Source organism: Barbatula barbatula (assembly GCF_947034865.1).
Source record: "Barbatula barbatula genome assembly, chromosome: 10".
Taxonomy (NCBI): domain Eukaryota; kingdom Metazoa; phylum Chordata; class Actinopteri; order Cypriniformes; family Nemacheilidae; genus Barbatula; species Barbatula barbatula.
The window spans coordinates 4,199,897-4,226,763 of record NC_136773.1 but is presented as its reverse complement, the minus strand read 5'-3'; the positions used below and the strand labels follow the sequence as shown (position 1 = coordinate 4,226,763).

General features: G+C 37.4%; 1 protein-coding gene across 2 annotated transcripts in view; it reads right to left on the bottom strand.

Moving 5' to 3' along the window:
- rasa2 (RAS p21 protein activator 2) overlaps positions 1-23,466 on the bottom strand; it is a 43,214-nt gene extending 19,748 nt beyond the window's left edge. For both annotated transcript variants that reach the window (XM_079465284.1, XM_079465285.1), the window contains exons 1-8: positions 23,242-23,466; positions 13,226-13,349; positions 8,265-8,368; positions 8,080-8,174; positions 5,363-5,439; positions 1,206-1,289; positions 968-1,040; positions 766-842 (exon numbers count right to left, since the gene is read on the bottom strand). In XM_079465284.1, the coding sequence (XP_079321410.1) occupies positions 766-842; positions 968-1,040; positions 1,206-1,289; positions 5,363-5,439; positions 8,080-8,174; positions 8,265-8,368; positions 13,226-13,349; positions 23,242-23,299 (692 nt within the window). In that variant the 5' untranslated portion in view covers positions 23,300-23,466. The remainder of the gene's footprint in view (positions 1-765; positions 843-967; positions 1,041-1,205; positions 1,290-5,362; positions 5,440-8,079; positions 8,175-8,264; positions 8,369-13,225; positions 13,350-23,241) is intronic.
- Positions 23,467-26,867: the final 3,401 nt, after the last annotated feature.

Genomic DNA, 26,867 nt, shown 5'->3' with positions numbered 1-26,867 from the left:
AAGCATGCATTAGCTAAATGTACATCTACAGTATACACATAAACACACACACACAATGTTCAGTTTCAATACAACCCCCGTATGAATCACACATCACTTCAACTTCTCCCATTTCCAGTCAAACTGAATCTGAAATTCAGCACACACACACACATCACAGACGCAGTTGCACTGAAGTGGGTTAGTCATGTTTCTTTTCATTACTCAACGAAGTTCTTACTAAGGAAGAAGTGGTTTTCTTCCATGGCAAACAAGCCCACAAATAAAAACTCTGAGATGAAAAAAATAAACCAAAACACACCAAACCCATGCACATATTCGCACAAACACGTGCCGCCTGGTGGATTCATCTTCACTCACCTGACAGCATCTGAAGAAAGCTATATGGGACGATTCAAAGTGACACATACGTATCACTCATCATTGCCAAGTGTTTTTAAATTATAAGAAAACTAAATTCTGCTAATAGCTACACTGTAACACCGTGTCCTAACCAAACGCGACACGTTATCATGAGTTTTTAATGTCTTTTGTCGTGTTGCATCGGGCCCGTTGCATACGGTGTAAACACGGTGTAATTGTCTTTTGTTGTGTAGCTTTGCGCCATGCCACATCTGGTTTAGACACGGTGTAAGCGAAGTATTAATAAAAACTAAAGATCTAACAAAACAAAACATCTGCTTCTAGCTAAGCAAAGTATAAACAACAATGAACAATATCAATAAAAAGGAAAGATTTCACTTGATCTTCAGAAATAGAACTCACTTGATCTCGAGTTTCTCTATATCTTCCTCTTCCACTTGAAAATTTGATCTTCCCTTATAACTGCCGGGCCTTGTGACCTGCGGAAAATTTTATAATGTGAGATGTACAGACAGATCATAAACATTTGCTTTGCAGAATAAATTACAATTCAGCTGACAGTACATTCATTGAATTATACATGAATGAGTGAATGAGGTTGTACCTCAAAGTGAAAGGTTTCTTCAAACTGAGGGTCACTGGTTTTCTTCTTGACTTTAGTTTTTTTCTGATCAGACCTGAGATAGACAGACATCAGGATGTTATTATTGAATCAGAGCAAATGTTTTGTACTCATTTCGGAAGAGGAAACAGACTGATTCAGATCACAACAATTCATTCTGTTCTCAATACATCTTCTGTCAAAACACCTAGAGTATGTCTTGAACCGTGTGTTAACCCACCTGGCGGGTCCTACGAGTGTTACTGTGGCGTACGGGTCACAGTTCTGCCCGCTTATCAACGGCAAACCTTGACACGCAATAATCCTGCAATAAAACAAATGTCAATTAGCCAGACAGAGATAATACAAGAAAAAATGTGATACCTAGACTATCTTTGATAACATTATAGTATTACTGCAATTACAGACATCATTCATAACCTTTTAAAAGGGATCCTTCACCCAAAAGGGAAACTTCTGTCATCATTTCATCACCTTCCAGTTGTTCCAAATGTGCATACATTTCTTTGTTTTGATGAACACAGAGAAAGATCTTTGGAAGAATGCTTGTGACCAAACAGATTTTGCCCCGAATCGACTCCCATAGTAAGAAAAATTACTTTATAATTGTATTTGTTCGGTTGAACACAAAAGGAGACATTTTGAAGAATGTAGGACAGCAAGCAGTTCTGGGGCACTTTTGACTACCATTGTATTTATTTCCTACTATGGTAGTCGATGGTGGCACAATGTCTCTAGAACTCAAAAGTGAGTAAATGATGACAGAGTTTTAATTTTTTAGTGAAGGATCCATTTAACTTTAGTAAAGATATGCATTTCTGAGTGAAAACAGGATATTTTAGGGAAAAAGTTCACCAGAAAATTAGATATATCCCACAATTTACTGTCCCTCATGCCACACTAGTTCATAATGTCGACATGGCTTATTTGGCAATCGATACATTGAATATTCATGTAAGAAAACATCCAAGCAATTATTCCATTCAAAGATTCGACGGCATGTCGAACACGTTATCATGTCTCATGACTAGACGTCAAATGTGCATTTCATTTTTTTGGCTTTAATGTGGCGCATTTTATGATTACAAAGCTAGGAGGACATCAGGATATCTTTTAATATAATTCTGATTGTGTTCAGCTGAAGAAAGAAAGTCACGTAGGAAGGCAGTACATTATGGGGTAATTTTTATTTTCTGATGAATTATTCCTTTAATGAGAAATAAAATGTAGGGCAAGACCTTTATCCATCAGATATTCCATACCAGAAAAAGCGAATGTGAGTTTGAAATGAAGCGTGAAGGACAACTCCCTTCCTGACACACCAACCCATTTGAAAGAAAAGGATTGTTGTAACAAAAACTACTTTTTCCCATCATCTATTCATCCTGGTGGACATTCAAACTTTCTCATCAAGGCACACAAGAAAGCAAAGTCTCTCAAAACCAAGTCACATATCTTTTGGTGAACGTTAAAGTGAGTATCAAAGTACTGCTGTTGGACTAAATCAATCAGACCAAATATTTATTTAATGATCAGATTAATATTTCCTTAAACATTCAATTTATAAAGGGAAGCTTTATTACATAGCAGACTAAAACATGCCTAAACTGCTACATAAAAATAACAATTCCTATTGAAAAAATGCACAGATAAGAGAACATATTGAGATATTATGAAAACAAAGTACATTTTAATCTGTTTCTGTGAGATTTGTCCAAGTCACATGCTCTAATCTGAATGAACGAGGGGAAGAAATGATGGAAATAGAAAACGCATTAATGAAAGTGTGAGATACAGAAGCTTTGTTATCCAAGAAAGGGAGTACTTTGCACTCGTAGTTGTCATGGAAACAGCTGAAGCTGCCAATGAAGTGGTAATGGAGGAAGGTGTAAGAGAGTAACAGAGAGAAAAAAAAAGTTATGTGACGGCAAAGCAAAACCACAGGAACAGTGCAGAGCGGACTTCCTGTCGTCAGGACATCACTTCCTCTTTCGTCAATCTGCTCTGTGGGAGAGTGTGAATGAACAGCGAGGGAAAGTGCTAAACACACGCACGCGGGTGCATGTCAACAACTCTGCGTTGAATCAAATGGTTTTCACATCTTGAAAGAATTGTTGTCTTTATCTAAAACTTCTTAAATCAAGATACATTTTCTAAACAAGAACAATAATGTAAGAGCTTTCCTGAAGCTCAGCAGGGGGTTAGCAACGCCAAGGTCATAGGTTCAATGCCAGGGATTGCATATAATCAGATACAAATATATCGCTTTGGATAAAAGTGTCTGCCAAATGCGAAAATTGTATATATTAAGTCTTGTTTTATAAAAGAAAATATAAGAATTAGCGAAAGTTATGTTTAAAACCAGCAAAAGATATCTGCGTATGGGGTGAGAAATAAAACTTGAATTTAGAAGTACCCAATTAAAGTAGGTTTTTCTCTCAGATTTTTTGCTTGTTATAAACATTTATTTTCCAAATCTTATACTTTCTATTATAAAACAAGACTAAATATCTTAAGTCTCTTTTCTGGTTAAGGAAATGTATCTTTATTTAAGAATGTTAAGACATTTGTACTAAGGGAGGGAAACGGAAATATCTCTGAAACACATTTTCAAGATAGCGCGAAACCGGTGCAACGCGCAGCTGACACTCATTATCACTCGCGTCACCGGCCTCGGTCGTTTTCTTCCCGCCTTGCTCGCTACAGCTTCCTTTCTCGATGACATACACACACGTAAAGCAGTGATATCAACACGACATCTACATGAGATCACACGTTGCTGACCGCACAACGTACGTACCTGAAGTACGTTACATGTCCATGTTTGACTATTCAAATCATCATGGATTACTGTTTCGCAAAAGAAGTGTTATCTTAAAATTAATTCATTAATATGCAACGCCTTTTTCTGAAATATGTTTATCAAGCAGATCATTTTTTTACTTTATTGACTTGTGTTTGTTGAAACACACACATACAAATTAAATAATGATAATAAAAATAATAATATAATTTAAAAAAAAAATTAGCTGTGTACCAAAATGTATTTAAGTTACAGTTTTATTATGGATATTGTCAAAAACACAACAAATCCATCATAAAGATCCCAGGAAGATTAAGAGTGGCCAAATCAACACTTTGGTACATTCTGAGATAAAACAACACACTGGTGAGCTCAGCAAACACGACGTCTCTATAAGATAAAAGAGGTGAATGATGACATTCTGCTCTCCATGATAAAGTGATAAAATGAAGAAATTATTTAAGGAAAGGCCCATGTGTGTCCATAAAACATCTTTTGATTCGACTGTCCAATTACTTTTGGTTCCTTGAAAAAGGGGGTGCTACATATTAAGGAGCTGTAATTCCTAATCTGGATGTGAATACACTCTAAATAAAGCTTAGAAAATTAGGCAAATTTCCATTATAAAACTGTAACTTTAATTACACAGCTAAAATAACAAAAATAATTAATAACTCTGTCCCAATATTTATGGACCTAACTGTATAACTACATGTCATATAGAACCTTATAATTCCAAGGCGACAAATATATGTGTTTGTGTATTTATTTCTATTTCTCCTAAGCAGGAGACACATCTGAATCTAAGTAAATGCTTCAATGTAACAACTTAAAACTCCATTAGATCTCATTAACCAAACAAAAGGGCAACATCTGAGCAATAGGGGTGTAACGGTTCAAATTACTCACGGTTCGGTTTGTATCACAATTTTGGTACGGTTCGGTTTCTGCTATGTTCAGGGAAAAGGGACTACTGACAAATAAAAATAAGATCAAATCATCAAGCTACAGAAAACAGCACCAATGAAACAACAGAGCAAAGCAGAAAATAAAATAAGATAGTGTATATAAACCTTTTAAGGTATAGAAATGGATTCAAGTAATCAAATAAAACGTAACATTGCATATGTACAAATTCAATAAAGATGAATCATAATTTAAGTAACACAAGCTATTGCGTCACAAGCAGTGAGTGATTTCCTTGGCTTTTAACAAAAAGCAGGAATATGTTTCGGTCGCTTTGAGAGGAATACACAGATCCAGTACACCGATACTGTACACATGCGTTGTTTTTCGTCTGTTTCGTCCGTTCACATAAGACATAAACTACTACATTTGTTAAGATACCTTTACACCCCTACTGAGCAATATATTTTACTCTGGGTCACTCTTTACAATACAATCAATCCATAGTTTAAAAAGGTCCTCTTTCTATTGAATATCCTGTTTCACCAAGAAACATTGCATTATGGCAGTAAAATTAATTGCATTTTGACATTAAAAACATGAAGGTTGGGACTCAAACACACACACACACACACACACACACAGTTTGAAAGACAGACATTACTTACTGAACCACAAGCTGCTGGCAAATAGATCCCGTCTCTGTGATCAATTCATTCAGCTTCATTTCTAAATGAACCTTCCCCTGTCAAAACAGAGAAACTCATGACACAACCTGACGTATTCAGATCATTTATCTCTTGGATAATACAAGCAAACAGTCATTAAGACTTGTGAGGTTTACAGCATGTCATATTGTCTTTGGGTAATAGACAAAGTTTCTTTGTTTAGGTATACTGATCTCATCCATCTTACCCATTCAAACACATTTAGAAACATTTTCTTTAGTGTGGATAACATGAATCAAGTCAAACATAAAATCAAACAGCACAAAACTTGTACATAAGATTTCTTGCTGTAAAAAGGAAACAAGCTTCATTGCGATGATTTTATTCTATTGAACACAATTTCAAACAAGTTACATCTTCTGCATGCAAACCCTTTTGCCAAACCTAACTTCACTTTTCTGTGATATTTTTGCAATGACCTTTAAACATCTGATCATTCTGGTGGATGTATGAAGTCAGTTTCCCTCGAGTTATACATGTGTCATAACGGAGTAACCACAATTATATTTACTATAGTCAACATTTAAGTTTGACAAAGTGACCAAAATCCCTTTTCCATCATTAAACGTGATATATTATTTTATTTTTTCAAGCATGTCAAATCAAAAAGAGCTCTGTTTTATTCAATGACATTTATGATATTCTGTCCCATTAATCATCAGAGGTCATACAAATGTATATATTAACAATAAAATCATCTGAGATACATTCAAGTCAAGTCAACTTTATTTATATAGCGCTTTTTACAATTTTCATTGTTACAAAGCAGCTGTACAAGAAACATATTGACTATAAGCAAAACATATAAGGTTATACAAGTCAAAACAAAAAAGGTGAAAACACAGAAGACAGAAAAAGACAAACAGATTGAAACACACCCACACATAAAACACTCCACACAACACGCTCTAACACACATACACAGACACACACATACATACGCGCGCACACAGCGGCCATCACAAGAACTACACACCCAAGATAAGGAGAGAGAAAGACAGGTCAAATATAAAACAGACTATAAATTCCTATATGCAGTGTTAATTAAATAAAACTTTAAAAGTGTAGCAGCCCCCAGGCCAGGCAAAACTCCATTGGAGAAAAATAAAACCTCAGAGGGAAAACAGGCCATACCAGAGGATTCCAGTTCCCCTCTGGCAAAAGCTGCAGCCTCTGCACAATGTCGACAGGGCTTGCACAATAAGGCAAAAAAATTGATTTAAGATTACCATTAATAATCTAATAGCTGCTGATATTTTGTAGTAAAGATGTTTCAAGTAGCCTTCTTTCAGATTATGAAGTATTTGCAGCTTCAGATGTGAACAGGGAAATATCAACTGAATTTATATAATAACAAGACATGTTTATGATAAAACACAATGTATGTTGAAATTATCTTTTTAACGTAAGTAAAATATGTTAAAGCTGATAATGTCTGAATGTGAAAGAGACGAGAAGCAAAGCACAGGGAAGAAAAACAAAATAAAAGCACCCATGCACTCCTACGCAATATTTTGAAAGTTCCTTTAAAAAATAATACTGAGTGCACACAGAAAATGTTATGCTAGTACAATGTTCAATATGTATCTACACACGTGTCTGACTGTACTTTTTTACTTAAAGTTGCTAAAGTGCAATTTTTGAAGTCATTCTGAAGTCATTTTTACATAAACTAATGTAGACTTTGGTTAAGTCATTTGTTTAGTCTGAGTATTTTGGTTTACGGTAAATGAAGAGTTTTTTTGCAAAAACAGAGAACTCCTTTTTTATGTCTCAAAAAGCATGTTTTTAATTATGTAAATGTGTTAGGGTTAGGTTATGTTATACAGTGTTAGTTAGCTGTATTATTTTTGTTATAACTTATTCAAAACAACCCAACAGTGGTTTGATTGATAATACTTGAAATGCACACTAGAAAAAAAACATAGTTTTTATAATGTTAAAAAATTAACTTAAATGCTAATTATACTAATATCTATATACTAATACAGTATTAAATAGTTTATTAATTCACTTTCAGTAACACTATAGAATAATGCACTGTAAAAAAAACAATTGTACATACTTTTACAGATTTACAAATTTTTCATGTACAAAGTTTTATTAAAATATTTTTCACATAATTTTGAAATACTGTCAAAAACTGTCAGTCACCGAAATAGACTGCAAATTAACAAGACAAATGGGAAACCGTTACTGGAAAAACTATTATTTTTACAGTATGAGTCAAATTTGTTATTTGCTATTAACTTTTTTCCCACACTTTTTTGTAATCAGATTTTCTTTAGGAGCGCAAATCCCTAGGCATTAACACCTTTTGTTTCTGATACAGCAAACCCACACCTTCAAAAGCCCCACCGTCCTCGCTTCTGCTGAACGGTGAATCACACTTGTGTACAAAACAGATCCGTGCATACACCATACACAAAAACAGGATGTGGAGTGGCACTTGTGTCTGCTTTAAAGTCATTGGACCACATATGAGAGCTCATTAATCATGTATTGATCTCGTTGGGTGTAGCGAGGCAATGAGTAAGCATAAACTCATCCGATTGGCTCATACCACAGCTGAAGAGTAACCGCACGGAGGAGGCAAGGTCGTGTTTTTATACATCGCACTGTTGGGTGTGTGTGTTTGTTTGTGTCGGTCCACTCACCTGAACTTCTGAATGTGGATCCACAGACTGTAAGTGAAACCAGTTCTCTTTCCCGCTGTACTTATATAGATCGTCCTTTTTGATAGCTACTTTTCCTACAAACACACACATAGGGTTAGTTGACATGTAAACCATTAGTCACAAGGCATGTGGTAATTGAGAATACAAGGGCGAGAGATACTGACCTACAGGTTGATCTTTCTGAAACATGCTCTTGGCGTATACATAGAAGGACAGGCATTGGAACGGGCGGGGAATTTCAAAGTAGAAGTCCTCTCCATAGAATGGACTGAAACACAATCGTGTTAAATCATTAAAAGTGACTCCAGGCATAGCTCACAGCAGAAGGCATTTAAAAAAAAACTCATTATGTTACAATTGGTTCTACTAGACAACAACGAGATTAAATCAAGACTTTTGCTTAACTTTCCTGCTTCTCAGATGTTTCCCTTAAAGGAATAGTTTGGAATAAAAATATTCTTAAAACAAATATTTGCAGACATTATAACATTGCAGATATATAACTGGAGATTAAATGATTTTTAAGATCATAAGAAAGATTTCACTCAAGTGTTTCCAAACTTTTAACTTGTACTGTACATTATATAAGTCACATATCAAACATGTCCTACCAAAACAAAGCCCAAATTATCTGACATATGCAATCCAAATTCATTTGAAACATACATGGAAAAAGGATTTTTAGTTCAAACAACACGGACAAAACATAACTGATAATTTATATGATACTCCTGAGGCCTGAGCATTTTCTTACATTTACATTTATGCATTTGGTAGACGCTTTTATCCAAAGCAACTTTCATTGCATTTTACTATACATTTGTTTCTTAAGTATGTGCAATCCCCGGCACTGAACCCAAGACCTTGGCATTGCTAGCACCATGTTCTAACCACTGAGCTACAGAGAAGCTGTACAGGAATTTTCCTCTTGTTTTATCCATGCAAACCACAAGCGTGTTGTTTAGGATTGAGATCCAACTAAAATATTGGCTACTAATTACACTTAACAAGAGTTCAAGCAAGTCAGACATTTGGATGGCTGTGCGTAGCAGATGTGCGGAGAGAATTAGCCAGCTGTCTTCCCAGAGGACACGTGTACAGGTGGCCTTCAGAAGAGAGGAATAAAACCACAACAAACTCTTTGTCTCAGCCGAGTGCTACATTTCAGGTGGTATCAAAAATCTGTTTGATAAAATGTAAGTGGAAGAATGTCAGATGTTCCTACTTGAAGTCTTTAAACTATAAAAGTGTTACATTTTCTTATTATGATGCAATTCACATATTTGACAAAATAAAAATGCTGTCATCATTTACACAAATCTGTTTAAAGGTCTTTGTTTTGATGAACACAAAGAAAGATATTCGGAAGAATGCTTCTTACCAAACAATTCTTTGCCACCATTGACAACCATAGTAGGAAAACTGACAGTGGGATCCAGACTGCACCTTAAGCGGTCGCAATTATTTTTTATTTGCAAGTAGGGTTGGGAATCGTTAGAATTGTATCGATTTCCGATTCTGAGTATCGATTCAGATTCTTATCGATTCCCAGTTTCTATTCCACATTTGAAGTAAATCATTTATATATCCACCTGTATGGTCATTTAGGCTGCTTATTGTATATATTTGTGAGCACCGTTTTGTGTATACTTCCACATCGAATCATAAAGGCGTTTATTGAGATATCAGCAATCATGCAACGCATGTGCTTTTCTGAAAATATGCACACAGGAATTAATAAGAGAAATTAAAATACCTTTTGATTCCGATTCCAAATTGTGATTGATTTTCGATTCCCAACCCTATTTGCGAGTGATAGATTTGCTGCGAACGCAACAGGCAACCATGCAAATTTACTGGAAATGGAAACACCGCACATTTTAAAAAACATACTAAAATCAACATAATAACGTAACAAGCCCTTTCGTTTTGCTTTAAACTAATATCGAGATCCCGATTATTTAACATGATTACTTATTAACTCTTAAAACAATATAAAAATAGAAAAAACTTGGCTTTTAAACTCTTTATTTAAAATAAATTTAAAGAAATTAAATTTCACTGTAGAGGAAAGGGTGCGATGTGGATTTATACTACAAGAAAAGAGAGGATCCTTGCAAAATGGAATGCACAAAAATAATTGCCTCGATAATTTTGTTTTTGTAAATGATGAAGGCCAAAACGGACAATTACGATTCATTTTCGATTAATTGCACAGCCCTACTATAAACAATTACATGTAGGCTATACATTTTCATACAATATAAATCATTTATAAATATGATCTTGACATGCACATTTTCTGTCAGTTCAAATGAATTCAGAGTAATTTGGTCTGGTGTATTTAGAGTTGAATCAGTCTTAGCATTAATCAATAACAACACTTCACTGTCTCTTTCAAAATAAGCAGAACCACACCTGCTGTCATCGGCATTTCAAGACAGGCAGCATTTTAAGAATATTTTAACATATTTACACATGTTAATGTTTGTGTACAAATGTAAAGACATTTAAAGAATACTGCAGATTTTCCTCAGATTTTAGGGTGGAATTGACAAAACACGTCTGCAGATTCCATGTGGCCCTGCTTATTTTTTTTCCAATCTTTGGAAGATGTACATGCACCAAGGTAACTAAAAGTATGTGATTTAAAAATGTAAATTCATGTTATATGGCTCTTAAAAAAAAAATGGGAGCCAATGGGATTTTTTGGTCTGGAGCTCTAGGTAGTCAAAAAACTGGTTTGCTTTCATACATTCTTCAAAATATCTTATTTTGTGTTCAACAGAACAATTAAATGTATTCAGCAATTGTTCCTATTATGGTAGTCAGGTGGTTACTTGTGTTGTTACAAGCATTCTTCCAAGTATATTTCGGTGTTCATCAGAACAAGAAATTGATATCGAGTATATGACCACGGCCACAGACAACGGCGAAAGCGAAATCGTACCACCCGCCTTTTAATAAGAATGAATATGAAAATTCAATCACCCTAATGCCATCCCAGCTAATTGTGACTTATTTTTTGCAGTTTAAAAAAAAAGAAAATTGTAAATTAAAATGGCAAAGCTCCAATAAGCTCATCCATCCATCATTAAAGCAATCCAAATAACTAATATTTAGTTTATGTAGTGATTGATATGTTGTGTATTCATGTAAACGAACAGATCCGTGTTTTAAAATTAAAGTATGCCAGCTAACTCAAATCTCATTGGCTCTTGCATCTCGTGACTTGTCGTCATATGCACGTTCTGTCACAATGGTATGAGAGTGAGTAAAGTATAAGAAGATGTTCATATTTCGTGAACTATTCCAATTATGAGTAACAGTAATATCGCAAAAACATATAAATGTTCAAAAACTATGATTTACCGTGCGCCTTTATTACTTTAAGCCTTGTGACAGTAACAGCCAAATACCTCAGCTAACACTTGAGAGGAGAATGCTCATCCACCCACACACACACTCCAACTACACACACACACACTTATTGCCCACGCATTCGACAGCGCATGCGCTCCCACATACATTCACACACAAACACAGATACAACATAACTTCAAGTAAAAAACAGCTCTAGATACACCAAACAGAGCATGAATGGCCCCAACGGACTACAAGGTGAAGAAATTGTGTTAAATAACATGTCTGATTGGTAGAGCTGAAGAAAGATTGAGAAAAAAACCTTCTGAGAGAGGGTGAGTGCGAACGACTGTGTGAACGAAAGAAAGCAACAGATAGCAAATGTGAGAGAGAAAAGCGAGGAACGCGTAGGTGGACACACTTCCTTAGACACAGCCGACTGAGCCTTTTGAACAGAGGAAAAAACTGTTGTGAAACAGCAAGAGGAGAAAAGCCTTTAGAAAGAGATCAAGAAACTGTTATTTTAGTGACTAGACATTTTTGCATTTGAAAACGTAAACAACATAATGCTGTCAAACTAAATTGTATACGTCCACTACCAAGAGGAAGCAAAAGATCAGCGAAATAGCAATTTTGTTCAAATTTGGGCATTATCCATGTTAATATATTAACCAAAAAAATTATAAATTATTGAAAAACCTGTGTTGACGAGACATGTACTCAAACTTTTCTCCTGAAGGAAGATATAACAGATGAAAACTGTACCATGGGAACCATCTGGCAACACCCTAGCAACCACCAGAACACCCTAGCAACCACTCAAAATACCCTGAGTTTGATTAACAAGTATTTAAAGTTTAAAAAATAAAATTAAAATAATTTGCAAACTACCAGTTGTTTGTTTTTCTGCATACTGTTGTATTATGGATAAAATGTTAATACAATAAAAATGTTTTGTAACTAAATATTTAAGAGATCTTAATTTAGTTTTTATAAAAAAAATACCTTATTATAAGAACTATGGTTTGTATGTTTCTGGCGGACTGTCATTTGTATTACCACATACATACAATAAATGTTAAACTATGGTTATTGTATTGAGTCAATAGTCAGTTGATTTTACTCCAAATACCATACTAAAACCATGATAAATCTTTGTAACGGAGTAGCATTCTTCCAGTAAACTACAAGTTCTCGGAGCTTCTTAGTGTTGAATTTGACACAAAATAAAATTAATTTTCACTTCTGTTGTTTTAAAGAATAGCAGAACAGAATAGGGGGAACATCAAATATGAACAGCAAACATTCAGCGAAGACTTACTATAAGAAAAATATAAACAAGACTTTATCATCATTCTTCAACAACCCAGAACACCTTAGCAACTTCTGCCCAACCACCCAAAACACCTCACAAATGCATTAAAAACAACCAAAATATACGTGGCAATAGACCTTAGCAGTACTTAATATTACTTCAGATACAAAAAACAATTTATTATAAACTATTTTTATTTATTTCAAAGCATGGTAAGAAGAAAACGTTGTGACTGCCCTTTCATTTTCACAATTTGTTAATTGTACAAATGAGAAGCAGGAAGGAAAATATAGGCCATTTACATTTGCAATGTACATTTCTGTAAAGCAGCATAGAAACCACACACGAGAGTCGGTATAAACAGATAAATATCATCAGCATCAGCACAAGGCTTCGCATCTCAGGCGATGTGTATGTGTTTATACCAAACTGTGTTTGTCAGCTCACCTGACACTCTTCTCGTAGACTTTAGTGCGGTACACTTCCTCCTGGTCCAGATTGATGGTACAGAATGTGCAGAGGTCACGGAGACGGTTTGGCCCTGAGTTCGGACCCAGATTCTTTGCTTCGCCTGTCGACAGAGGACGTAGTGTTAAAGCAAAGAGACACACACGCAGAAGGGATCGTAGACACACCACTGAGCGACTCGTGTATCATGCATGCTGAAATGCAGACCAAGTTGCTTTCTTGCTTTTTATCATGTTTATCAACTATATATAAACCTGTGCACACACACATTTTAAAAACACAACATTGTTTTCCTAACTTTTGTAAGTTGCATGGATAACAGCTTCTGCTGTAAGAAAGTGTAGATACATTTGTTTTCATACCAAGGCAATTATAAATATTCACGGAAAGCCAAACTGCACATATTGCAAAACATGTACGCACACGCATACAAACTTCATCTTGTTCATACTATCATTTACATTACTTGTAGAAGTTATTAATGATGCTGAATATTACACACAATTAGATTAGAGGTTTGTCAGTTGTGGGGTTGGCAATGTGCAAACTAACTCACACACACACACACTTGCAGGAGTGGTGTGGTGATGCAGAGGCTTGAGGAGGATGTGGCTGCTGTACGTGAAGCTCATCTCAGATGTGGTTAGAGACGAGAAGCATTAACTTCCTCCCAACGTGCACCGGGACTTCCAGCAGAGCGCCGATTCAAAAGATCAAATTCAAACACGCGTAGATACACAACCACAAAATTATGTTGTATTAACTAAGTTCAGGAGGAGAAGGAGCAGATAATTAACTCTGCTGGTCCGCTATGAGCAATCACAGTACCCGACCTATCAGTTCAAGAGAGAGAGAGAGCCTCTATAAATAGTCACAACGTCTTACCGTCACTCTCTCTTCAGTCTTAAACAATACTGTATAACCGGTATAACGAAACTGCAGCAATGTCAGAGAACGAAACAACCCCATCGAGGATCAGGGTCCTTCGGCGTCCTCAAGCGACGGCCAGCACAACAGCGCCCGACAGGATAACTCAGATAAACCTGCGGCTGCTCCAAGTCTGCCTGCGCCTCTTCTACTACCGCGAGAGTGGCACGCAGTCACCTCCGCCTTCCAGGCAGCCGTCTTCCAGGCCTCCAGCGCCTTCTATGTGTCTATCCATGCGTCCCCTCTGTCCCGTGTATCGAAATATGGACTGTCCTAGGATTACAGCAAGCTCTCATCGACACAAATGTCCACTTTTTTCTCGACGCATGAACAAGGCCGAATTGTACGGTTTGTACACCTCCCTGCAACCGGATTCCCTGACGGCACAACCTGCCACTCCGTCGAAGGTTACATTTCAAGCCTGCTACACCTGCGCGAGCATGGCTCCGCAAGTGGCCTCGGCACACCCACACATCCTCCAGATCTCCTCTTCCAATCCCGCTGCCCCGCTGTTGAACTCCAGTGCGAGGCTGCCTCCACTGGTGACGCGGGCTCAGGCTCACGACTTCCCCTCTAGTCCCGGCGGCCGCTATTCCCACTCTCATATCTCTCCCTCAGGTACAACCCTCCTTTTCACAGTCATCAGTAGCAGCGATGCCGGTCCAAAAATTATTTTTCGACTCAACCTGCCCAGCTGTAACCAGTTCTCAAGCCTCCATGCTCAAACGAATCCAAAGAGCTCAACCTGCCCGCACGGACACAGGACAACCTACAAGTTTGGATATATTGACCAAATGCATTTCTACCCTCCGCAGAGGCTACCACTTCACGCACACCGCCCGTACCCTCTGCTTTCTCAGATGCTCCAAAATGACCACCATGTCCAGCTTTAACCCTTCAGTCCAACCCACCATCTTGGAGTTAGCAGTGCTTGACGCCGAAACAAATCTCCTCCCACATTAAGCAAAGTAAGACAAATTCAATTTCATCTACATATTCAACTACCCTCATCCCATAAACTCCGGCCGAACACCTTAATTCCAGACCACTCATCTAGAGGCCAGAATCGCAGCAGCGACTGGCCCCACAGGAGCCAGTGCCTCCATCTACATTCTGCAGCAGCAGACACCACTCACTTATATGCCAGCAGCGACCACTCCACAAGGGCTCGAGCCTCCATCTATGTTCTGCAGCAGCAGACATCACTCACTTAGAGGCCAGCATCGCAGCAGCGGCCACCCCACAAGAGCCCGTACCAAGCAAGGCCAGGTCATCAGCAGCCCATACTAGCCTCTTTTTGGGGAGGTGCGTGCGCATATCTCCAGCTGCTGTCCTGCAATAGTTACATGTTTTGGGGGAGTGTTCGGGGTTCGGGCTAATGCCGGATGCGGAGCCTTCACCCCGAACAGGGGGCGGTGCTCTGAGCTCGGAAGAACGAACAAGCACGAAGCCCTCTCCCCGGACAGCACGCCAAATACGCTTACCCGCAAACCTATACCATTATCTGCATAGGCAAACTCGTGAATTAATGTATCGGGGGGCAGATGTAGGCATAATTCTGACCACATCAAACCTTATCAGGATTACACAGTTTGAGAACACTCAAGAATAATGAACAGTTGTTCTGTCTTTTATAAGCCATGGATTTGCATTACATAAAAGCTCAATTACAAACAAACTTAATCTGTATTAGGTTTACATTTCAATGAAATATTTTATGTTATGCAATGCGTTCTATTTTGTGACCATCAAAAATGTATAGATTTATAAATCTTGATATTGTGTTTAATTTATTTATGTTGCTTAAAAAATATATATCATAATGTAATAAGATAGTTATAGTGTCAGATTACTATGAAACATGTATTCATTTTGACATTACTTCAATGAAAATGTGGGGCCTTATTTGTCATATATCATATATTGTCAATCCACGCCAAATTTGTATACTTTCTTTTGACTTGGACAGGACATAATGAGTTAATGAGATTCACTCAATAATGGTTTGATAAACAAAGATCTGAGTTGGTATGGGCTTTGTGTCCTACACATATACACCCATAGCAAATGCATGTCTGTTTCCGGCACACACACACATCTTTCCACGAACCATTTAGAAAACAACAGCAAAGGCTGAGCAACAAATAATGATGCTTGCAGTCGACACAGATAAAGCACAGAGGAAACTCAACTCCCAGCTGCACATTGCCACAGGGAGCCGTGACAGCAGGCAATGCCCTACAGTTAACCCTTCTGCTCACACACACAGGTGCGATCGAGACAAGCTAGTGTGTGTACTACTACATGCTTAGCAACAGAATTGAACGCAAACCGCAACCGTGAGGCCTGAACAAACAAACTACGTAGATCTTCTGTAACACTGGAGTTTGTAACAGGGATACACACACTTACCCTCATTTTCTCACTCATACAGTGACAGTTACACAAACAAACTGAAAACTGTACCAAGCTGAATGAATCAAGTTATGACTGTGATAAAATAACCCGTCCTCTGTCTCTCACGTGATTCTGTTACATTATTTGGCAAATCTGATGATCTATTCGGTCACATGTATATTAAGTAAATCACTTATCCATAAATACTTTAAATGCGAAAAACAATCATTTGCAAAGCGTTAAACTTGCATCCAACCTGATCTCACAGGAATTCGTAACTATTTTACGAGGAGGCTAATTCCTATGTATTCGCATGATGTGAATGGTACAAAAACTTACCTAACCCCAACCCTAAACCAAATGCCACTGCAATGAAAGTGCACAACACAGTGTTAGGGGCATGTGAGGTGACGTCGCCAATCGGCTTCAGCTCTTTAAAGAACTATTAATGTCTAATCCAAGAGCCACAGACTGAAAACTAAAGCGACTCTTGAGCTGTGAGTTAAGCTCTCTTGCCCTGAATGAGTCCCAGAGATCCGCTGTGATGCTTTTTCAAACCTGCAATAATTTTACTTTGCTTGGTCTCAACAAAATCTGAAAAATTTGAATAAACATGCGCTCTGTTCGATGTAATACTGCATGCTAGGGGTTGCATGAACAACGTCGACACAACTTTTATCACAGAATAGTCGACTTCAAAAATCTGAGGTCATTTAACCCCAACTGCATACATGTATTACACAATTTTGTGAAAAGAGTATGTGAAATAGGATGTATTACATATTCTAGTATATTATATTATAGCATACAGCCATCTTAGAAATACAGTTATTAGCTCATCCATAAAATGTACTATAGTAAACTGTAGTGAAATTACTAGACATTGGGGTATTTGAACCTCTGAGTGATTCTACCTTGAGTGATTCTACAGGACTAATATTATCACAGGACCTCAGTGTTCAACAAAATATGGTAGGTAATTGACTGGGGAATTTTTACTTTACAAATTACAGACATGGACAATTTGCACGGGATTAAGATCACAGACAACCTCTGCAATTATTACAAATGACTAGAGGTCCCCAGGTTATACTTATCCTGTGCGAATAGGGCTATAGACTACTAGAGTAATTACTTTACACTAAACTCTTAAAATGGTGCTTCAAAAGGTTCTTCAATACCATTTGGTTCCATAAAGAACCTTTAACATCTGAAGAACCTTTCTTTTTCAGAGGGTAAGGAAGAGATGGTTCTTTAAAGAACTTTTGACTGAATGGTTCTTTGTGAAACCAAAAATTGTTCTTCAATGGCATCACTGTGAAGAACCATTAAAGCACCACTTTATTCGAGAGTGTATACTTATTATAGCAAAACTATAATATTTTACAGTATACAGCTATTTACTGTAGTAAACACTATAGTATTCTACTGTATTCTTATGAGGGCCTTTAGGGTGATAAAACTGACAATATGTCTTAACTTTATATGCTTGCATGATAGATAGAAGATAGATAGATGGTCGCAGGAACATTGTGGCCAGTGTGAAGTCATAAGAGTGTGTTGTAAGATGGTTGTCATTGAGGCAGATCCTTATGAAGTTCCTCTTTGCTGGTTGCTCTTTACATGCTATAAAATGCCTCACAGTTCTCGAACACATCACAACAACATTTCCTCCTGCTGTTTGTATATGTGCAGAAACACCTGCACCGGTGCTGGTGAACGCATGTAAATGTGGCCGTTTGTGCACAAAAAAGAGGAAAAGAAAAATAAGATAACATCAGATATAATGAGTGCCCTGTAACCAATGAGGGTATGAATTAGTCCACTACACTTTCCAGTTTAAATGTGTGGCTGAACATAGCAGATATTGGAGTTGCAAGCCAACAATAAAACAGATTTTCATAACAAGATTGTCACCAAGATGCTGGTAGTTACCAGGGCAGTGCTATGCAGTTGTTTTCACGGTTTTTAGCCTGTTGTTATTGTGTTCCTGGTGGTCGATAGATGAAGTCTTATTGTCTGCAGCACAAACAGTGTGGCATGAGTTATGAGCAAAAGTTTAAGATTCGCACAAGCTAGTGCTGGGCATTATGACCAAAAATGTATATAACGGTATTTTCCAGATTTATACCGGTTTCCGGTTCATGACGGTATTTTTGTAAACCACATTTTCTACTGAAATACTGCAGTTGATTGACTTATTTTCTTTTATACTGTCATGGTGACAGTGACAGTATCCCCTATAATAACTGCAAAGTTTAGACTTTGTTAACAACTGAATAGCATGCAAAGGTAACTTGCATAATATTTAAGCAAATAAATAGAGAACAGGGCTTGAAATTCATGGTAGCACTGCTGCTCCCAACTTCAAGAGTTTTGAGCAAACACTTGAAAATGAATACCATGGTCTGAATAGTTTAATACAAAATATTAACAATTTTACTATTAAATCATGCATGTGAAAATACTGAAATGATTTCCTGAAATCATATCTTTTAACCATAAAACAAAGGCTTGTTGTGAGAGGAAAGCGATCGCATCGTGCTGTCAATCCTCCTTCCTCTACTAACCCTTTTTTCATAATAGTATACAGAGAAACAATTCAAAGTAGAAACACATCATGTTATATGCTTATATTGAGCAGGTATGAGGGGGACATGATCGCTTTTTGAAGATGTTTGTTCGTGAGTGTATTTAATATAATGTAATGTAAACTTCCAATTGTTATGACATTGCTGCTGACCAGCGCGCTCCCTTTGTGACACAAAATATTTAACATCATTTTGTTACCTTGTGTACGGTCATGCATGCACTTTCCATTTCTTGCAGTAATTTGTTAAACCAACAGGTGGCAAACGTGTCCTGGGAGCATCGATTCAAGGTAGTAGAAGAAAACCTGACACCCCAATATGTCGTTATGTGCCTGCGTCAAAACCTGTGTGTACGCATATGAATTGAAGGATGTCTAAACGTAAAAAAAGAAGCTTGCCACAAGCTTTAAGTGTTTCAATCAAGTGCACCTTTTGGTTGAAAAAAAGAACGATAGAATTGATTCAAACTGTTTGAGGTAAGTAATGAACAAATACAAAAGTGGAACAAACATCGAACTTTTGTGAATGACAGGTGTCCCAATTCTGTGGAAATCTACAGAGCTTTCTGTTGAATTCTGCTTACGCAGATTTCTACACATGAGTAATAATATTATTGATGCAAGGTTTTAAAAATTGTTACAATTTCAGGCCATACAGTAATTTTGTAGCATTAAGGAGGAAGTTCACCCAAAAATATACTTTATGTGATTTTTTAAACATGTTTAGACAACTTCCGGCGTTTTCGGGGCACAAATAAAGATATTTAGGTGACATCAGAGATGTCCAGGCCTCCTCATAGACATCGTGTCAGTTTTTCCCAGGTACCAAATATCTTTTTTTGAAGCGCCAAGAATGCTTTATGTGCGAAAAACAAACCAAAATACAGACTTTAATCGATATACATTCTGTCTTGTCAGTGTATGGAAAGCATTCACGAGAGCACTTCTTTGTCTTCTTCTTGGACGAGAGCACTTTGATGCATGCGTATTAGGTTTGTGCGCCGCATGGGGCTTGCCCCTATTGGATGCCGGCTCTCTGACAACGAAAGTAGAAGAGCTCTAGTGAACGCGCGCCGTACGCTAAATATCTTTATTTGTGCTCCGAAGATGCCGGAAGTTCTCTAAACATGTTTAAATTAAATTACATTTTTGGGTAAACTTCCCCTCTTGTCATTTCAAACTTCTTTGACTTTCTTTCTTCCGCAGAACACAAAAGAAGATATTTTAAAGAATGCTGGTACCGGGCTCCCATTCACTTACACTGGTTGGGGGCCAGTGCTGTCTGGTTAGCAACTTTCTTGGAAATATATTCTATTGTGTTCTGCGGAAGGAAGAAAGTCATAAAGGTTTGAAATGAAAAGTATGAAATGACAAGTTTTCTCCTTCAAAATATAATATTTTGTGTTTCACAGAAGAAAGAGTCAAATACAGGTTTGGAATGACATGAGGGTTAATTAATGAAAAGAGAATTTTCTTTGTGAACAATCCCTTTAGGTGACCCAAGCTCATGAGTATTAATAGTACTTGCGGTAGTAAATCAATAACACTTCAAATGCTGCACACGCTGAATGTTTTATTCGGGTTTGTTGTGGCTGTAAAACCCATTTGTGGTTACGCTTTGATATATGTGTCGACATATGTACTGTTTACAGCTCTTAAGTGGACAACGCCATCACTACAGCATGACGCACTGCACACAGTAGCCACCGCGTCTCAACTCTGCACTGCCATACCAGTCATTCTGAAACTGTGTGCTTTTGTGAATGAAAAACCTATTGACTAACATTCATTCACCCCACAGAGCACTGGGCAGTAGCCTGAATCCTGAATTATCAAACACATAACAGCTGTTGTCAGACACAAACATATCACAAGACAAAATAATTCCTACGTTTGTTTTAAAGATCTCAGAGACTTAACTTCATGACTCCGAGATTGATCAATCTCTCCGTGTCACGTATCACGCAGCCCATTTGAGTTTCAGATAAGATTTGATAGCATAGCGCGTGATCGTGTCACGGGAGATGTTTTTGTTCACATTCTGTTTACATTCAGTCTGTACCCCCCTAAAAATATTTTTGTCAGGATGGAAAGGAAGAAAGTAGGAAGTGGTTGTGTGAGAGTTCCGTGTGTGCGATCTACAAAACATTTTTTCATAAGGCTTTGAAATTTTACACAATTCTTTTCCAAAAAGGTCCAAAACTTTTATGTCCATCATCAAAGACAATTTATGAGCAAAACAGGGAATTTCCCAATTCCTCATAATAGGCATTTGTTAATTTCAACTTCAACGAAAACCTGCTACTTTGAATTACACTCACAAACGTATTCTCAGCATCATCGCTATACTCAGCTCTATCGGAATTGACTTTAGGTTGGGACTTTCAAGCTAGCCAGAGGCCTCAAAAGTCCCAACTTCCCACCGACTTCCAAAAAATGTCCTCCTGTGTGTCTATGTAAAATACCGCCACATCTCCAATGTAAACAGCGGTTTCAGTACAGTAGCATAACGCAGGTTATTGAGCGGTTACTGTAATCATAAAAACCCTACCCTCATCCAGGTGGCAAGATAAAAGGAAATGTCTTTCACGTGATAATAAGCGTTCTGTCTCATACACTGTTTGAAAATGTTCATAAAACGCTGTATGTAAGAGTTACATGGACAGATGATGTGCTTTATTTAAACAGCAAACTTATCGTTTTTATAAATCCTACCAAATAAACATCCTTTCGCGGGACATCTTTTGTCACACTTATGTAAATGTTTTTTGGGGGGTTCTCCAGTAAAAACGAGGTGTTGTGGTACTTCACAGGATTTATGTAATATCGTGGATATGATGCTGTCAGTGAGCTTTACACCACATTCTGATTTACCACGAAGTAACTTGCAACACAGAAGGTTTCAGTTCATAAAATTTTTTTGGTGGGTGAGAGGTAGGAGACGTTAAAAAACTTAAGCACCAATCATTATACCAGCTTAACGAAATCAACGTTTTGGAAACTTCCTGAGACAAATAGTAAATGATCACCTTATTTATAAGTTACAAGACATCAATTCATTTTCCTGAGCGTTCCAACATCACTGGTCATATATCTCTTACAAGAAATTATTAGTAAAGGTACCGGGAGGTATTTAGTACTCAGTGATTCCCATATATCATGACATTTAAATTCTACTTCAAAGAATACCATGGCACTTAATATACGAACATTAATACAGTGGTTGTTACTATAGTTAAATATCAAACAATTAATATATCGGTTTATTTTTGAGGTGGCATAATAACACATGATCACATTTTTATTTAAGTAGCCTTACTGTAGTTTAAATTAGTGTCTATTAAAACCCGTGGTGACAGATTTTTGGAACTCAACTAACGCTAAAGGTAAAATCATGCTTCAAAGTCATTTCATTGTAGACGTTATACTACACTTAGTACATAGTTACTATACCAAAATACATTTCTTATATTTCAGTTAAGCAAATTATGAATCTTGAAATGATATGTCGCAGTGCTCGTGCGTTTAAAGAGACGCAACAACTTCCGTCGAGCTCAGAATGTGTCAGAATTTCAGCGAGGATCCCGCCGTCTGTTTCACACCCTCAGCCCGGGTAAGAATGAATCAAACAATCGCCCATTACTTTCAGTCATATGTAGATTGCTTGAGGTAAAGTGGCTAAATAAAGAATTTCACACACGTACCGATTTAAACAAGAAAATAACGTGGTTGTTATGAGAGGGAATCAGGCTACCGAGCACGTTAGCACCACGGCTAACTCACTCATTATCTGTCACTGGTGTTCAGTACGTGACAGAGCCGTAAAAATAAAGCAACCCTGAAAAACCCGAAAGTGTAAACCGTGTAATGTGCCAAACAGCGTTGGTTTCTCAGAGCCTGGTCCACTGGCGCTAAATGAGTGTGTGCTTGTGTGTTATGAATGTGTGTGTGTGTGTGTGTGTGTGTTGCTCGTACCGCGCCCCTCTTCTCCCCCGCGCCCGATCCTTCTCGTCTCTTTCTCTCTCAAAGCCGTCTAAACACACGCATACACACTCACTCAAACCTCGCGTGTTCCACTTACATATCTTTCCTCGGAGGCTCTGCAAAATCCGGATTTTCGTGTCGTCTTCTTCCGCCATGGTCCGAGTTTCGTCTCTGTACAGTACATTCAACACTTATCACATCCGTTTATGAATGCAGGCGCGAGGACGGACGGCCCTCAGCAGCGTCACCGGCGCAGCGCGATTGGTCGCAACTCCAGACCGGATTTGTGTGAATCAACTCTCGCAGGCAACATCATTTAGCCAAAACAAACGGAAGCCCTAGTGGAGGACGAGCGATAGAGCAGATGAGTGAAGCCACTGAATGAAAGACTGGACATCATGATGTGTTTTAAAACCTATAGTCAGCTGCCTACTTAGACAGCATTTTTGAGGGCAGTTCAAATATGTCAAGCGTCTGCGAATAACGTGTTATAGCTTTTTATGTAAACATATACATGTAGCTCTTAAAGGAACAATATGGGGGATTTTAACAGGATCTTTTGACAGAAATGCAATTTAATATACAAAACTACTTCTTGAGAGGTGTATAAAGACCTTACGTAATGAACAATCATGTGTGTAGTATCGTAGAATAAGCTATATATATATATCTACATGCAGAGCGGGCCTACATACATTGACTTCGCTGCCATGTTTTGTACAGCAGCCATAAACGGACAAATAACTCTACATCGTGCGTTTCCTCGCCCTCTTATGCAAGCCGATGGTGTCACAATTACACCATAGATTAAACGCGTTTACATCCCAACGCTGTTTTTGACTGCGTTTTAATAACAAAGGATTTGCACCGCGAAATACCGCGTTGTTGCTCTTGTTCTGCTTATCTGTATCGCTGGGTAGTTTTTATATTTATATTTCAGTACTTTATGCGTGGTCAGTAAAAAAAAAAGAAAGTCTTTTTATATCAATATTCAGTTTACGACTTGCACTTGACTGTTGCTGCTTAACTCACACATTAGTGGACTTCCATGCTATAAACAGGACGAACGAAAAGTAATTATTTATCCAAAGCGATTTACAGTCTTTTATCAGTAGCCCGTGTGATTTTAGTTTCCATATTACAACAATTGATTGACTATAAGGAGATGCAATAATGTTGAGCAATGATTGTTATGTAACAAGCATGAACTTATCAACTAAAATATAACACAGCCCAAGTCAATGCCAAATGCCTTGCCATTTACCTCCGTGAAGAGACTGACGCTATCTTGTGTGGAACTGCAATGAAGCTTACAATAAACCAAAAGCCAAAATCTTTTCTCAAGTGAAAGTACAAGTAACAAGAATAAATTGTTACTCAACTAAAAGTCACTATTTAAAAAAAATTATATTAGAAATATACTCAAGTAATAGTCAAAGTACATATTTTCCAAAAATTTACTCAATTAAGTGTAACCAAGTAAATATAGCTCGTTACTACCCACCTCAGGTCTCCTTATAGTCAATGATTAAGCAATGATTTGTTGAATCTAAGCTAAACACTGCGACATATTAAATCCTGTAAAATTAATTGTGGTGAATTGGTCTGGTCTGGCACAGTTCATCAGTGATTGGTTGAAATCAGTTCAAATTAACTGGCTTTGGAAATCAGTGGGAGGGGCTCATTATACAACAGACAAAACGGCATAAATGATGCACACTCTGCAACCAGAACTATGGAAAGCCGTTTGGGTCACATTTCCACATCAACCAGACACCTGGTATTCAGAAGACGCCTGGTTTTTACAACGTTTAACCCATACAAACGCCGCAAAGTACGGCGTCTTGTAACATATGCGCCATAATTACGGTTTATTTCACCGTTTGGACTTCCATAGAACGCCGTAAACGACGGCGCTTCCGTGTAACAAAGATGTCAGGGTTATTCAAATCAGCCCCGCCTTTTCCACACAGCCAGCCCCTCCAATGAACAGAAAGAAACACGTCTAGTAGAATGTTGATCCGAATAACATTTCCTGTTTTTAACATTATTGCGAATAATGTTTAGACTTTCACTATGTGATATTCTTCCATTGGGCACGTTTATCCTCCTTTTCGTTTATCAAATGTGCACAAATGGCATATTTTTTTAGATTGTGTATGTTCGTGTTTGTTAAATGCATTAACTTTTCTCATAAGAATATCAGCCTCAGTAGTGCAGTGGACTCCGTGCGTGGCAGTACCACTTTTAACGACAGTAGTTCGACTCGGTGGTCCGACCATATTTTTCGTTCTTTTTCACTTGTTTTATTGGGTCATGTTTTTAAATGCTGGAACACTAGCCTGTTGCTGACAACTGATTCAATTGCAAGAAACGCTTATTAACAAGCCAACCGGTGTAAGGCCTTAATGCATGTAACAGCTGCGGTCTAAGTCTGCTTACTGTACATAGGTTGTTGTGAGTCTGTTTTTATTGATTGCAAATGATTTCCCATACGAACACGTTTGTTTTCCTATTTACATATAGACTGTACATGCTGCTTGCTTTCAGTATAAAACTTTATTAGCTTTTGACAATCTAAAAATGATGGAGACTGTTCACATACAGAAACAAATGCTGACAAAAAATTATTATTATTGCATAGATTTTTTTAGATGACATAGACGCCATTTCAAAAGAAAACATAGGCCTGTTTTCATAAATAATTTATTGGTAAATACAGAATAACAAGCAGCGAAGGTGCAATTAGAACGCAACGTTTTTCCCTTCACGATAAAAAGGATAGCATAGCCTACGCTTAGCCATCTTAAGCTAGATTGTCAAACGAAAAATAAAAGCCAATTTATTAGGCTGTTTAATGCATGTTTTTTAAGGTATTATTACTTGTCTATATGTCACTCAATGCCATATAAGACCCACATACATTGCATATATGCCTATTATAAAATTACCAACAAACTACTCAGATCATGAGCATCAAGTCAGTAAGAGATAACAAAAGTTAAAACAAGGTGACTCAACGTTTAGAAACTATGCCACCTGAAGCTGCAGGCATCAGATGCTCTCCAATATTAGCTACTTTTACATCCAGATTAAATCACAATTGTTTAGTCGTGCATTATAATTACCAATCGCTTCTTGAATGTAATATAACTATGATTGTATTTGTTATTATTGCCTTTAACAGATAATTACAAGACCAGGAAGTTTAGCTTTATATACTTGGTTGTTTCAGCACCACACAGAACATCAGACACAAGCTTAGAGGCATGAATTTATTATAAAACTTTATTATTAAAGTTTGAGTAAAATGGATTTGTCAAAACACATCAGAATCTGAGACGACCTCTCCTCAAGGCATTTATCTTGTATAAAGCTCCGTATTGACAAAGAGTATCATTACAATTTAAACCTCTGTTATCTATGTAAATATCTGATACATGTTAACATCAAAGCTGAATTTTCAGCATCGTTATTTTGGTCTTCAGTGTCACATGTTTATCTAAGAATCACGCAGTTATTCCAATATTATATCAATCTTGAGAACCTATAGAGTAGCACTGCATACGTCGCATTTTCGAAGAGTATTTAGTTTTATCACATTTTTAAAAGACAGAAACAGCTCTACTATTATTTCAGAAAACAGGTGAGCCCCTGGAGGTGTTCAGGGGGGCGGAACTAAAGCACGAGCATACAATACATCATCAATGCATTATCCATGCA